The 17,360-nt window shown below is 36.4% G+C and overlaps 1 protein-coding gene across 1 annotated transcript in view; it reads left to right on the plus strand.

Moving 5' to 3' along the window:
* The window catches only part of LOC122792803 (rod cGMP-specific 3',5'-cyclic phosphodiesterase subunit beta-like), an 897,069-nt gene that overhangs the window by 844,787 nt on the left and 34,922 nt on the right, over positions 1-17,360 (plus strand). Inside the window, exon 20 of the mRNA XM_044060372.1 lies at positions 12,957-13,031. Coding sequence (XP_043916307.1) covers positions 12,957-13,031 — 75 coding nt within the window. The remainder of the gene's footprint in view (positions 1-12,956; positions 13,032-17,360) is intronic.

Consider the following 17,360-nt stretch of genomic DNA (forward strand, 5'->3'; position numbering starts at 1 on the left):
CATTTTTGCCTGCTCTTCCTGACTAAACTAAACTAACAAAAAAATAAATAAAACTGTTGTGATATGAAACTGTGAATATTCACCATGTGGAGGCTGAGAGAATGCACACCTTTAGTCACAACTGATTACAGGCTACAGAAGTTTAATATCCACACCACTGCTCACCGATATGTAATGTGGATATGTAATGCCCCCACTCTGTGTTAGTGGTGAGGATTCATGCTCCTTGATTACTGGCACAGAGTGAGGGCATTACATATCCACACCACTGCTCACTGATATGTAATGCCCCCATTCTATGCCAGTAATCAAGGAGCCTGAATCCTCAACACTGACACTGGAGAGGAACGTTCATTTGGAATATAAATGGATACACTCAGTATTTCCATATGCAGACCTCTCTGCATCAAGCACAATTTCTCTTAACAGCATACAGGAAACACTCTCCATCCAGGGTCTGGATTTCTCTGTCTCCCTCCAGGTCCCCAGTAAGACTTCCCACTGGTACAACTGTAGGTTTAGTTCCTCAGCGGAGTGTCCAAGCCAAGTCCTCTAGCATCCTCTCTGTGAAACTAGTGCTTTGTGCTCCTGCCCCAAGTAAAAACAATACGAAATAATTGCAAAAGACTCAACCACAAAAAAGGAGCAAAGATCCAGTCCCTCAGTTAGTAACAAACTTCTTTAATAACAGGCAGGATTAGCTCTTTCATCTTGGGTACAAGACTTCATCAAGACTGCCCCAAGTAGTTGACTCACACTCTTTGAGATTTAATACACACACACACACACACACACACACACACACACACACACACACACACACACACACACACACACACACACACACACCTGGGAAAAGCTGGCACAGATTACCCACTCTACCAGCATTGCCTGGACTATAAGGTAGATTCACTGCCACCAGACAATTACTATAAGGATCTTAAAAGGGTATCCAATTATGCTGAGTGAAGTTAATATTAATACAAATGGTAATGTTGACCAAACAGTCAGGCTTTCTGGAGTGGTCACAGTTATCACCAAATAAATATATGCAAATATTCTCAAAACTAAATATTTTTCTAAAAGAACCAGCCACAAAGTGAAGTTTAAATATATTTAATAATAAATAGCCAAAGAACATGAAAATACTAAATATCTATTGGCTCCATTCAAAACTGTGGGATAACATCTTTATGGATTAACCCATAAATCAATTTAATTTGAAGAATATTTTTTCCAAAGTCGTGTGGATTAACCTCTTCTCTCCCAGTACATGCTGTCACAATATATACATTTAAAACAGTTACAATAATGCGTGTACATTTCTTTTCCTTCCAGCAGGACACACTGTTGATACATTTTAACACAAGCAAACCTCACAAATACATTTTCAGCACAAGCATCTGTACAAATCATTTTGATATACACATGACATATAATTGTTTATAAAATTCCAGCTAGCTGTTCTGGCATAAGTTACAAATCCGCTGTCCCTCTTCTCCTGGCATGGCTGGCAGTACCTCCTATTGTCACAAGGGTAGGTAATAAAACAGAGTTAAAAGTACTCTGCTTTTTGTTGAACACATAGTGTTATTGTCTCCCCTCTGGAAATCCCTGTAAGATATATTTCATGTTTGTCACAGCATCAAGACTAAAAAGATGAACAGGAGTTTTTAAATCCACCTATATTTTTAACTGATCTATTTATTAAGAAGGCTTTTTTTATTTCTTTGGTTAAGAATGTTGCAGATAAAGTTTATTAGTAGAAGGGTATCTGAATTTCAACCTATATTGGTGGATTTGAAAGTAAAAGAAAAAGACAGTGCTCAATTCAGTCATAAATTACTTCTTCTTTTCCAATTATTTGGGCAGTCAAGACAGTATGGACATTATTAGATCCAATAGAAAACAATTTAGGTAATAATGAACTTTTTAATGTTGTTGGTGATGTACTCAAGTTCACTTACAAAAGGCATTTGAATTTAAAAGCCACTCGTGAATCAAGGGAAAGTGGCATGATTACTAGTAATGTTTCTAAAATGTGAGTTTTTCCCTGCACACATTGTAAACGGTGCAAGTATATTTCATAAACATACTTAATATTAATTATATGTTAAACATCAAAGATTATTTTAACTGCAGAGTAGAATGGTAGTGTATATTACATTGTGTTCCAGATGCCCATACTTTTACACAGGCAAAACTAAAAGGAGATTTTGTAACATATTTTGGCAATAAAGAAAAAATATATGAACAATGCCCGTGGCAGGGCTAGCCACCCGGTGGTGTAAACTTTGGCTCGAGATGATTGTCACTGGTGAAGCGACACCCGACCCCATATGCAAAATAGGAAAATGGTTTGAGGATGGATGGATATGATTTGTTATGTCTATACCAGTTTTCAATAATTTTAACACATTTTTATTTTCTCTTCTGCATAATGTGTTTATTTCTGCAATGGGAAGAGACTTTATCACTACTTTGGAAGTTAAAGACCTCCAATAGCAGTTGTTTTCTAATGCTTGTAATTTTCCAGGTCTTGATGATCATTCTAATATTAAATATTACTTAAAGCTGTTGTCTGCTAGAAAGAGATTTTCATGTTGTTATATGTTTACATGTAATTGATTTGTACACATAACTGGTTTATCAGATTTAAGTTGCTTACTCCACCTTTAAGCTTTAAACTTTTTGTTTGAGCTTCTTTTAAAGAGTGACATTTGTAACTGTTTCTTAGTTGTGATGAATTTATACATATCCTACATTGAACAAAAGTGCTCAACTATTATTAAATGAAATTGTCTTTTTTTTTTGTGGTTTTCTTCACTGGTTGTTGAGTTTGAAACTTTTGTTGTTGTTTTTTTTTTTTTTTGGTTTCCTTTATTATCTCAGTTATGGACAACATATCTTCGGTCATAATGGCTACGTGATCTTCTTTGACTAAGTTACTGGATCCTTTGAGTAACTTTATAGTCAAATTAGACATCATGTTACAAGAAACTCAATGATTTTTTTGCAAACTCATACTTATCAAGATTTATTTTCTTCCTCTCCCTTAGGTAACAATTCTGTTTCTAAAAGAACTTTGTTTCCTGATATCCAGTATGAATCATAGATTTCTAGTGCTATCATGCACATTTCACATGTAGCATGTGTGGAAAATGGCAGAATAATCAACGTATCCAATTTTTTAATACACCTGTTAATCCTTTTGGTGGTAACTTGGGTACAATGCCCACTGCACCTAACAGTAATAACAATTATATCCAAATAATTATTAAGGACTATGGAAAAATACTGATAAAATATAAATCATTAGTATATGATAATTCAAATTTAGAACAGCGTTTTAGAACCAAACAAGTCCCTTTGGGACGGAGAGTTTATAAATTTCTGAACTTTATAACAAATGCAGACCATATATACTATAAGTTGGTTGAACTTCTCAGCGATATAGGTCTGAGGCTGATATAATTTCTCCTCAGACACAACGTTTCTAAGATTAAAGTGTTGGATGAAGATATAGCTAAATTAAGACAGTGACATCACAAAGCATCAATTAGTAAGAAGTAATTCCAGTGACTCATCTCTGATTAGTGTGAATTAATAGACATATAGCCAGTCTTATGGCTGAAAAAACTAAAATGTTAAACATGACCACGAGACATATAGTGCTGGTAAGGCATATCCATTGCCTACCAGCAAATGTAACATGTTTACAGGAATCTATCAAACCACAACTGGTTCAAATGATAATGGTCAGACTTTTTTAGGGACTGTCCAGCAGAACAAATACTCAATCGGGAGATCACCTAGGTTGGTGAATCAAATGCAGTCCAACACTCAGAATTTGGAGCAGAATTCAATGCACTAAACTCCAAGGAACCAACAGGTGGAGACACGGCAATGAGGGAGAGGACAAAGATGAGAAAAGGAAGACATACTTGTTTTTAAGAGTTCCAGTTAATAATTTAAGTTTGCTTGTCCTTTCTATTGTCCAGAGTCAGTTGCTATTTATAGGATTATCTTTTATTCCTACAGGCAGAGCTAATCTTTTTAGAATTGTATGTATTCCCAAAGAAGTTAAATGTGGAATATGCTTTACAGGGCTTTCCAGAAGTGAGAAAACAACATTATATGTTCAATAAAAAGCAGAGTTATTTTAACCCTGCTTTATTACCTACCCCCAGCAAGTTTGTTAAATTTTGTGGCAATGACATTAGGAGTGCCTTGAGTAGAAAGGCATTGTTTACTTTCTATACAATATCTGATGATGAAAAATAAACTTAATATATGATATCACTAATGGTTCAAATTTACAAGTAATGAAAACTGACAAGAGTAATAGTATAATACTCATAAATCATTTTGATTGCATTAAAAGTACTGAAAATGTCTACAATTTATAAGAAAATTAATAGTTGTATAGTACAGAAGGACTATAAAGCCATTGATAATGTTATATTAAATTTATTACAACAGGGTTATATTAATTATAAGTTGTGTAAGTTTTTGTTTATCAGTTTTCATAAGTTGAGTCAGCTGTTCTAACTTCTAAGTCCCTAAAAAATATAAGGCCATTAGTCAGCCACCTTTTTTGTCCCCATGCAGCTGGTAACAGGACTAAAATGGAATATATTTTTATTGATGTCAATAGAGTTCTAAATCCTGTTGTAAAAAATAATATCCATTGTTACGTGAAGGATTCCTGGCATTTCTTGGATTTCCCAAATTAGCTATGCATTTTCTGGAAATGAGGTCATTATGTTTACTTTGGATATAGAATCTCTTTATATGACTGTACCTCAAGTCAAAGATTTTGTCAGAGATTTCTTCAGTATTTACTCTGATCTTTCTAACATCAGAATTAATAATACATGTCTGTTAACAGATTTTGCTCTTAAAAACAATTTTTGCCTTCAATGAACAGATTTGTCATCGGTTTAAAGGCATTGTTATGGGTTCCGCTACAGCAAAAGCACTTGCCATTATGTGATGGCAAAATGAGAGAGTAATTTTTTACATACACATCAGTTATTTCAACATGTTTCTTTTTATAAACATTTTATCAATGACCTCTTTTTTTTATTTGGACAGGTGATTTAGAACTGATTACTGAGTTTATCAATGCTTTAAATATTAGTACTATTTTTTGAAGTTTACTATTGGCAAAGAAGATTTAGAGGTTAATAATCTTGATATCACTGTTGTTTAAAAAATGAAAACAGAAAGTTTGATAGCAGATTATACTGCAAACCAACATTTGCTAATAATTATTTACATTGTAGTAGTTTACATCATTATTTTATAAAACACAATGTTATTGAAGGGCAGTTTGTCAGAACATCAAGACTAATGTTGGATGAAGAGGAGTTTTTTAAATGAAATTATATTTTAACAGCTCTATTTACTGATAGGGGATTTTTGATTTCTTTGGTTAAGAATTTAGCAGAAAAAATTATTGTTATAAGGGTATTTGACTTTCAGTCTATATTATTAATGGGATTGAAAGTAAAAGAAAAAGACTATGTTCAGTTTAGTCATATTAGTTTTTCTATTCCAATTGGTTTGGACAATAAACACATTATAAACATTGGACTTCCAGTTTGGGTAGTGATGGTGTAGGAGATGTTTTCAGGCTTGCTCCTTCCTACCTCTATTTAAACCATACTTTTTTTACTTGAAATTGAGTACTTAGTTATCTATTATCTGCTGCATATATATGGTTGGTTAATACTTCAAATGTGAGGGAAAGCTAAATGACCCATAAATGCTCTAAGAAAGATAGCAATACTGCAGTGCCTGATACAAGGTCTTCAAGTCCAAACCAGACCTTTAATAATACATTGCAAGGGAGTCAGTTATCCACCATTCAACAATGGAAGTATTAGATAAGAAACTTGATCTGCTCATGTTTGAAATCCAAAAAGTGAACCAATCTTTTGTAGAACATATTTCCCACATGGACTCTAAAATAAATGATATGGAAGGTGCTCTCTCCAGGCACTCCAATCAAATGTTTTAAAGCAAAACGTGGAGTAACAAGAAAGCAGTTTAGAGTATGCATAGGCAAAACATATTGACTTGGAAGACTGCAGAAGGAGACAGAACCATAAATTTTCAGGATTCCCAGAATGTGTAGAACTAGTGAACTGCAAGGGATTTATACAGAAATACCTATCAGAATGGACAGAACTACCTACTTCTAAAATTTTAACTGAGAAAGCACACTGGCCTTATCTTCCCCTAAGGTTGAGAAATGCTAGAGACAAATCAATCTTTGTTTGTTTTGCTATATTTTCAGTAAAAGAGAATATTTCATCTCACTGTTGATCACAGAAGAGTAATTGCTTACTGGAATTACCAAATTTTTGCTGACAATAATTTTGCCCCTCAGACACAGTCAAGATGTGCAGCTTTTCAAACCACCATAAAAATATGTTGGCTTATTAAGTGGAAGTTTTACCTATTATACCTGGATGATTTAAAAGACTGTCTTCCAGATGGTTCTCATATGTTTCTCTCCCTTGCATAGGCAAGGGCTAAGCTAACTTTTACTTCACTGGTACTAGTGGACTGCCAAGCCATCAAACCAAAGGATCAGCAAAACCCAACACTGCAGCATTCAAGTACACCAAAGAGACCCATGTCAAAAGCCTTGAACCTTTTTATATTATTCAAAAGACGATTGATCAGAAGACAAAAGGCAACATTTTGGTGTGATCCAGTTCTACCTTATTTTATTTTTATTTACCTTAATGGAAGCATTTGAACCCTTTGCCTATTTGACTAATCCAGAAGGAGTAAAGGTTTTGCAAAAGGTAAGCTGGTTACCTTTTGTTCAGTTTACCTCCTCCTGGGTAGCTCTTCATCAGGCACAGCTGGACTTGTTAGACAACTGATTTATTCCCAGGGGGGCATAGCCTTTTGGTGAGGAAACTGGAATATTATATGCTCATTTAATGATATTAGTTCTGGACCATGTTTATTTAGAATACCGCCATTAGGCAAGACACTTAACAGATGCTCTAGAATGTTAGGGAAAGCTGCTGTGCATAATGAATTAAAGTTACTTAACAGTGTATATACATGTGTATCACACAGATTTGACTCATTCTCCAGAAATGACAAAATAATGGTTACTAATTAACACAAACATTTTACTACCTACCCACATTATGGACCACTGGGACTCTCAGACCACACTTTACTATCGGTCATGGTACAGTTTAATCCGGATGCCCTTCAGAGGCACTGGAAACTTAAACTGTAACTTTGGTGAGGCCAGCAATATAGGCAGACCATTAGAGCCTTTAATTAATGGGTCAACATGCAATGTAGCTTTTATGAAATACAGTCTAGCACAGCCTGGGACCACTATAAGGTAACTCAAGCACAAAAACTTAGACTTTTCACTGAGGTTAGATTGGCATCAGTACAGGAAACACATAAGTCCCAGAGGCAATTGTTAGACGTTCATTGTTGATGCATATTTGTTATCAAACCTTTGGAGAGGGAGTAGTTCACCAGCCTACAAACTAATCTTATTAAGGAGTTAGACTATAACACAGACCAAGGAAAATGCCCAATAAAGTTAAGATAATTTGATTTTCCCCTTCTTCTCTTAAGTATTTGGTATTGAGGCTGTGGACCCTCAAGGCTTCCAGAGGAATTACTAGACTTATGAACCCCTCCACTACCAGAGGTCAGCGAAGTGTTTGTAACATACTTGCATAAGCTTTATGGGGTTAAGGAGGACATTTCATTCTCACTAGAGGATGCTGAACACTATTCATCAGAACTCATTCTACCACAATTAAGTCTAGAGCAAGGAAAGGAAATTTGGCCACCGGTCACTCTGCAACAGGTAGAGTTTATTTACAAATGAGTAGAAGAAGGAAAAAAAATAGGCTCTGATGGGTTACCACTTGAAATATAAAAGGATGACATTGATGACTTTTTTGTTAAATTTGCTAATTTATCAAACCATATTAACCAAACAGGGTTTTTTTCCAAAATACTGGAAACAGATTACTATAAAATTGATGTTAAAAGCAGGTAAGGATCCACTCCAAGCTTCTTCCTAACTACAAATAAAACACAAAACAGCAAGAGTTCTGGATAAAGGACAGGCTCTAATAAAAAGCAAACCAACAGTACAAAAATAAATAGAGCCCTTCCACCATGGCTGAATATAAACACTTTATTAAAACAACAAAACGTAAGAGCTTTCACAGTCTCTATGACTGCTTCCTCAGACAGCATTAAACAACTGAATAACATCTTTTATACACTTAAAAATCAATCAGCCATTAATTGATAGCAGTTAAGGCATTTAAAGCATCACTCTCACTTTGCTGATAAAATTCCATAAAAATATCCAACATTTAATTTATCAAAACCTCATTAAAAAAAATTTCTAAAAAACTTTTAAAAAATAACATGTATCAACACTTATCTACACATTTTAAAGTGCTATATATATGTAAATTAATGTCTGAGTGTTCTGGCTTTGAGGAATGGTTTCAGTGATGCTGCTTCATTTATGCCTGGTAATGTGGTCAGCTATCCCCATGTTTGATCACCCTCTATATAGAAAGCCTTGCTGAAAAGTTGAGTAACTTTGTACTAGAGGGTTATAAGGTGGGTGAAAAAAAACTTTAAACTTGCATTATATACAGATGGTTTATTACTATACCTGATCAATCCAGAAAAGGAGTTAACTGGAGCCCTAGAAGTGCTTCAGGAAGCTTTGAGGTTATAAAATTAATTTGTGAAAAATGAAGTCAATAACAATGTCCTATATTCTCTCTCTCATTTGAATAAGCAAGTCTGCGCCTTCCTGGATAGGCAAAAAGATGCTGCAAAAAATTGAATACTTATGGTCTAGATTACTAATATGATCCCAAATGGGACAACACAATTGGATGCCCAAGAGAGTAATCTATTCTGGATGTGAACATAGCAGCATAGGGCCCTGAAGTTCTGGCATCAATTGTGAGGACAAGAAGATTTGCAAACTGGGCAAGACATCCAAAATAAATTATTCAAGAGAAGGACAATTTAATAGTTTAAGGAATCCTGGAGTAGAAAGAGAAGGACAGAAGCAGAAAGGGACCATCATGGGTTAGGCTGAGACTTGTAGATTGCTTAATAAAAGTGAGAAAGGAGACAGAGCTTGAAATGAAAATGAATGGAATGGCCTATAATTCATTATACAATCTTAAAGACGAGGACAAGAGAAAGACTATTTGAAAGAGGGATGGGAGAGATTAAAAAATAAGCAGCATGATGCTAAAGACTAGAAATACATCTGTTTAATCCCTAGAATCACTACAAAACTAGCCTTTTTAGGATAAGAATAACTAAAGACTCATTTTGCTGCCTAAGAAATACTCCATCTTCAAATGGAGACAGTCTACTACAAAACCAGACCAAGAACCTCCAGGCATAGCAAGACAAATCTGGCTGGATACAGATACAGTGCATTGGTAGGGGTACACATACTGGACAGAATGGTGATGAAGTCATCATACTCAGGAATGGCAAACTTACCTCACCCAAAACATAAGCTGAGCATCCTAGGAATGTTGGTAATACCCTTTCTGGTAAAATGTTGGACGAATGATCCTAAAAAGGGCTAGCTTAGTAGCAAAATAGCATGTTTGCCCTCTTAAGATGCTAAGACCTCCCATGTGGAAAAGTAGTCTGGATCACACATCCTCCCCATCACGTGACAATGAGCAGCTGGTCAGTCTTCCACAGCAGAGGTCTCATGGAACAAATATTCAGATTTCTTGTTCACCTCATATTTTTGCTGCCATCATTATATTCCATTTATTCTCTGTATTATCATCAATCCTCATCCCAACCTCTTTTACTTATAATTCACACATGCCACATTCTCCAAGCATGGCTTCATCCAAACAGACTGCACTTGTATATTTCCAAACAATCTTAATGTGTTTATCTTTCTATCTCTCACTCATCTTCTTATACATAAATTCATTCTTTAAGGTATTTAATCTAAATTTCCACTAAACAGATTAATTCACCTGACCTCAAACATCACAACCTCACTAAATAAGATAACAGAAGTGCTAACTGTAATCTAATCAATAAAACTTTCTTAGGTTTATCTACACAAATATTCAGCTGTGCTCTATGTTCCCATGTGACATCCATTTTGTCTGTTTGCACTACTTTTTGCCTAAATGTAATCAACTAATCCCTTGATGTCACCTTTCCGTTTCTGTTGTGTAACATGTAAGAAGAAAACTGGAAGCAATTTATCAGCACTTCTAATACACTTTCATACACATTGACCAAAGTAACATCTATGCACATATTCTTTTTTCCTTAAACTAAAAATCATATCATCCACGTATAGCAAGAAGTTCCCACCTTTGTTTCCTGTATACAAGCATCTAACATGTACTCCTGTTTTCTGATTAATAACTGCTTCATATCAAATAAATACATAATAGCATTTAACAGTATCACCTACTCATATACTTTCCAATCCGAATTCTTTCAATCATTATCCTAACATTTGTCCTCACAAATGTGCCACATATGTGTATATTGCCTTAGTCAAATTTACAAGCTACACTGCACATCCACCTTTCTTCATCATCATTCTCTTTCGGCTTTTCCCATTAGGGGTCACCACAGCGGATCATCTCTTTCCATTTCTTCCTATCCTCTGCATCTTGCTCTGTCACACCAACCACCTGCATGTCCTCTCTCACCACGTCCATAAACCTTATCTTAGGCCTTCCTCTATTCCTCTTACCTGGCAGCTCCATCCTTAGCATCTTTTTCCCAATATACCCATCATCCCTCCTCAGCACATGTCCAAACCAACGCAATCTCGTCTCTCTTGCTTTGTCTCCAAACTGTCCAACATGAGCTGACCCTCTAATATACTGATTCCTAATCCTATCCATCCTAGTCACACCGATTGCAAATCTTAACATCTTTAACTCTGCCACATCTAGCTCTGACTCCTGCCTTTTTGTCAATGCCACTGTCTCCAACCCATATAACATAGCTGGTCTCACTACACTCTTGTAGACCTTCCCTTTCACTCTTACTGATACCCGTCTGTCAAAAATCACTCCTGACACTCTTCTCCACCCATTCCACCCTGCCTGTACTCTCTTCTTCACCTCTCTTCCACATTCACCATTACTCTGAACTGTTGATCCCAAGTACTTAAACTCGTCCACCTTTACCAACTCTACTCCCTGCATCCTCACCATTCCTCTACCCTCCCTCTCATTTACACACATATATTCTGTCTTAGCCCTGCTGACCCTCATTCCTCTGCTCTCTAGAGCATATCTCCACCTCTCCAGAGTCTCCTCAACCTGATTCCTACTCTCACTACAGATCACAATGTCATCTGCAAACATCATAGTCCACGGGGCCTCCTGTCTGATCTCATCTGTCAACCTGTCCATCACCACTGCAAATAAGAAAGGACTCAGAGCTGATCCTTGATGTAATCCCACCTCCACCTTAAACGGATCTGTCACTCCCACTGCAGTCCTCACCACCATCACACTACCCTCGTACATATCCTGTACCACTCTTACGTACTTCTCTGCCACTCCTGACTTCCTCATACAATACCACAACTCTTCTCTAGGAACCCTGTCATATGCTTTCTCCAAGTCTACAAAGACACAATGCAACTCCTTCTGACCTTCTCTGTATTTCTCCAACAACACTCTCAGAGCAAACATTGCATCTGTACTGCTCTTTCCTGGCATGAAACCATACTACTGATCTCTAATCATCACCTCCCTTCTTAACCTTGCTTACACTACTCTTTCCCATAACTTCAAGCTGTGACTAATCAGTTTTATCCCTCTGTAGTTACTGCAGCTCTGCACATCACCCTTATTCTTAAAGATAGGTACCAAAACACTCTTTCTCCACTCCTCAGGCATCCTCTGACTTTCCAAAATTTCATTAAACAATCTAGTTAGAAATTCCACTGCCATTTCTCCTAAGCACCTCCATGCTTCCATTGGTATGTCATCTGGGCCAACAGCCTTTCCATTCTTCATCCTCTTCATAGCTGTCCTTACTTCCTCCTTGCTAATCTGTTTCACTTCCTGATTCACTATCCCCACATCATCCAACCTTCTCTCTCTCTCATTCTCTTCATTCATCAGCCTCTCAAAATACTCTTTCCATCTACCCAACACACTCTCCTCTCTTGTGAGTACCTTTCCCTCACTATCCTTTATCACCCTTACATGCTGCACATCTTTCCCAGCTCTGTCCCTCTGTCTAGCTAATCGGTACAGGTCCTTTTCTCCCTCTTTAGTGTCCAATCTCTCGTACAACTCTCCATATGCCCTATCCTTAGCTTTCGCCACCTCACCCACCTTTCTTAATTATCTTAATTATACTGTCATAACTAAACCCTTCAAAAGCATTTTTCTGATTCAAATTAATATGAGTGCACACCTTTCTTAAGTACCTTAACATAATGTCATGATTAAACTTGGCAAAGGCCCTTTCCTGATACAAATTAATAAATGATTTACCTTATGCATCATTTCTTAATACCATATTTTTTTTCAAAATTACATGATTTTTGTACTTCTCTCTATTTTATAATCAAATTGCCTGATAACAAGGGTTTAACTTAAACAGGAAGCATTGAAATACCAAGTCCACCTTATACTGAAAGATAGTGTAATGGCCCCTGCTAGGCTAAGATGCATTATATTTATGGCAGAAATGGGACAGAACTGGCAAACTACCCTAACACTGGGAACTTGTTCAGTGTTACATGCTTCAGATGGAACTTTTGCAACTGTGAATGGATGCATGTTATAATTTTTGAAGACAGTTCACTCTGGCAAAAGAAAAAGGAAATAGATATTGAAAATGCAGTCTAAATGACTGAAAAACTGATTGCCCTGTTTACATTTTAGGTGGCTCTCTTAGTAGCAGCAGAATTCTGGGAACAGGGAGACTTGGAAAGGACTGTCTTACAACAACAACCAATTGTAAGTATATGGTATGTAGTTAAAATAAAATAATGTTGAAGTACTTGCTATTCAATGTTTGCATATTTCATACAAAAAGTTTGTGCAATCATACTGTGTTAGTGTTTCTTGTTATAGCACCTTCTCCCAAGACTATTAGTTTGTTTCTTTTGAATATCCAGATATAGACTTCCATTGGATTGTTACCTCTCATAAACATGTCAATCAAAGGTTCATCCTCTACACCCATCTACAGTGATTAAAACAGTAAATCACATATGCAAGGCATGCAGATATACATATTGCAACACTAAAGGGATTAGCAGCCCTCTTTCTGAGGCTTTTATAACAAGATTAGCTGTTGTAACTTCCAAGTATTTGCAGAGGGTAGTATTAGCTGAGATGTGTTAGCTATAATGTAAGTGCTCTGTCTATAGACACTGATTTGCTTATCAACAGTATTTATTATAATTTATCATCATTATTTATTTATTTATTTACTTACTTTTTTTTGTTTGTTAATCAAGGTAGGCTTGTTTATCGTAGTGTTTAAGATGTTTTAAAGTTGAGGTCAAACTTAACCAATGTTTGCATTTTGCATGTATTTAAAAATCAATAATTTAATATGCTATATGTTCAATAGCTATAAATAAGCCATATTTGTGTAATTTCTTCTCCTATTAGGTTCCTAATTCCACCAGAATATAAACTCGTACATAGTCATAAGGGTTACATAGAATTACAGAAGGTATCTGGCAAGACACAATGAAGCCCAAAGTAGAGGTAGAAAGAAAGAAAATGAGTAATCGCATAAAAACAGACAGGCAATGTTATAAGATTCAAAAATTGCAATTCCACATCATTAAACTGACTCAAACACAGGAAATAAATGTATTCTGCACTGGATATTTTTTTATTTCAGACTGATAAATAAAATGCACTTTAGAGAATGCTGCATCCTCCAGTATGATCACTAATAATGCTATGTTCATGAATTTGGTTTTAAAGATACGGTCTCTGGTGCCAAAGAGGAGAAATGATAGGGCATTTACCTGCTTATCTCACCTTGGAAGGAGAGGTGTACTTTGGGAAGTTACCCAAGACATCTTCCTCACTTACATATTGTCCCAGGATGTTATACCTATCCGAAAAAGATATACCTACATTTCAGTTTAGCAGCAGGCACTAGGCTTGCTTTTAGTCAAGTTGTGCTCATGCTTGGTGAGTCACTTCAATAAATCTGCAAGAAAAAAGATTATCAGTGCACTACAGAGAAAACAGCATTATTTCCATGCGTCTCCATGTACAGCACAATTTATGTTTAAGTTGTCGAGGGAAGTTTCAGTGACCATGGGTTGTTGAATGACAGTTGGCCAACCTGTGTTGCTGATCCTTCCCTTGTGTAAGTTCTGTTTCAGCGAATGCTCAGTACATTCACAAAGATGAGGGTGGTCATTGAACTAGAGATTGTAGTACAATGGGGATTGGGAAATGTACCCTTTTCACCACTGTAGTATGATCTTGGAGATGGAATATATATTTTGCAGGGGGTGTGGGGGAGCAGCCGCCCCCATGGCCGATGTGGGGGGGGGGCTTTTCTCCTGCAAAATCCTCACGTTACATCTGGTGCAGTGTAGGACTGCATTCTATTAATGTTGAGTAAGGTCGAATTTGCATATTAATATGTGAATTCGACATTTTGCACATCAGTACACTCCGTTTTTCAGTTTTCCAAGTTGATATTACTGCATTTCAACCAACTGCATTTCATACTTACGATAGTAAACCGTACAGCACTACTGCATACATTTTAACTGAAAACTGAGAATATGCACTTCCTCCACAGATGTTAAATCTACTTGGAGTTCCATGGCACTATGTACAGTGTCTCTGTAATTCATCAGTGCCTATATGGAATTTAAGGAGCTTGTAATTTTTCCCACTGTAAATTCTTGATGACAGAGACTATCACTTGACCAATCAGCTTGGCATCCTTTATGAACATTGTCTTTGACCTTCTATCCTTCTTGGAAGATTGACTTGGGTCTGGATTCATCTAGGAATCTGGTCTGAGGCCTGCGTCCATCCTTCCTACTCTGGCCAGACATAAATCACCTGGATGTAGTCTGGAATAAAATACAGATTACCAACGTTCAGCTTTCTGGATGTTGCCTCTAAGTGTCAGGTAAACTAGTATTCTAGCTGGTTCACAAGGATTCTCTAGATGCTTTGTTAATGTCTATCAAATACCATAAAGGCTCGTTTATTGCAAAATATTGCTACTACTACTACTACTGCGCTCTTGTATTTCACTGACCATATTAATAGAAATCGGAATAACAACTTACTGTCCTCTGCTCTATTCTTAGACCTCTCTAAAGCCATTGATATGGTCAACCACACTCTACTTAGCATCTTGCAATCTCTTGCTTTGGACTCTCAGGCTATCCAGTGGTTCTATTCCTACTTAAATAATAGACAACAAGCAGTGCTATGTGAAAATCACTTATCATCTCTTCTTCCTATCAAAATAGGTGTACCACAAGGCTCAATACCAGGACCTCTCCTCTTTTCTATTTTCATAAACAACCTAAATAAGTCCCTTCCTCAATCAATCTGTATTCAATATGCCGATGATTCAACACTCATATGCTCAGCTTCTTCCATAAATGACCTTCAAAATATCACTCAAAAAGCTTTCACAGCAGCTGAAAACTGGTTCCAACAATATTGCCTCTTACTGAATCCAAAAAGACTAAACTATTACTATTCGCTCCATCATATAAGTCATCCTCTCCCTCCTTCAATATATCCTCTAACAATGGTACCATAATATCCCCTGATCCTACAACCAAACTTCTTGGTGTCACAATAGACCACAACCTCAACTTTGATTCCCATATTAACTTAACTATCAAATCAATCAATAGAAAACTTGGATCTCTCTACAGACTTAAACCCTTCCTCACTCCCTCAGCCAGAAGTACTTTAGCACAAACCCACCTACTCTCTACCCTATTTTATGCCTCTCCAATCTATACAAACCTAACTAAAAGTAACCTCAACAAACTAGCAACAGCTTACCATAACATAGCCAGATTTGCAACAGGAGCCCCATTTCGTACCCACCATTGCTCTAATCTCAAACAGCTAGGCTGGCTAGAACTACAAAATCATATACGACTTCTGCAACTGACCATTACCCACAAAATCTTTCGTCAGTCCACTAATACCACTATACTCTGTTCCCTTATTATCCCATATAAAAACATCTCTTCCCTACGCTCTGCTACCAAACTACTAGCTGCCTCCAACAAATCCAACAACAAAGCTGGGGATAGTCTGTTCTCCAACTGTACTGCACCCATCTGGAACAAACTTCCAAGTGAACTTATGTCTATTACCTCTTTACGTACTTTCAAGAAGCATATAAAATCATGGCTTTACTCCCAGTGGCTCTGCCCTTGTTCTAACCCTGACTAATCCTTTTTTGTTCCATGCCTTTTCCTTTCTCCTGCTAGCTATAACAAGATATTCTCTTACTGTTTCTTTACTTCTCATCTAATCTTGGATTCTCAATACCACTATGATGGATGGATGTTTAAAAGAAGAATCTAATGTACATTTTCCTGTTGATGCTACTAGTAGTTTTAGACTTTTATGAAAATGTTATGTACTACAGTCTGTCTGTTAAATACACCCTCTGTACAACTATGTTTGTAAAATTATGTCTTACTGTGGAGCTTTTCTCCCCAGGCCTCTACTGAAAATGGACATTAATCCAGCTAGATTAGCCCGGTCAACAAATGTAAAACAAAATAAATAAATAAATAAATTGCCTGGGTGCCATTTGTTATTTTATCAGGCTTTTACTTAAACATAATTCCTTATGTCTAATAGCCAGTCATGCATACTTTGAAATTGCTTAATATTAACATATATTCAATTACCTTACTTTTAACTTAAGGAATAGCACAGCAGGTATCTCATTTATGGTTGCATGCTTGTCATTTCTCTATCCAGACAAAAAAATGCTCATTTGCATTACACAGATTTTTTTTTCTGAGCTCAGATTTTGCTGTTTTTGAAAGTCTTCATAAATCTCTTTACCAGCACATTAGTGTCAGTTTGATGGGCTGTCGATGTAAAATATGTTAAAACATTATGTTTCATGAAGTTTTTAAAGCTTTCTGATGTGATCTGTGAATTTTACTTCCCATTTTTAAGTCAACCCATTCCTTTCATAAACTGCCTTCAAAATGGTAAGTGCTTTTTCTGATGTAGCTGACTGAAAATGCTCTATTTCAGGTCATACGGACAGAAAACCTTATGGGAACAGCACTAGCAATA

This window comes from Protopterus annectens, chromosome 2.part0, assembly GCF_019279795.1.
Source record: "Protopterus annectens isolate FY-2018-M chromosome 2.part0, PAN1.0, whole genome shotgun sequence".
Taxonomy (NCBI): Eukaryota; Metazoa; Chordata; order Ceratodontiformes; family Protopteridae; genus Protopterus; species Protopterus annectens.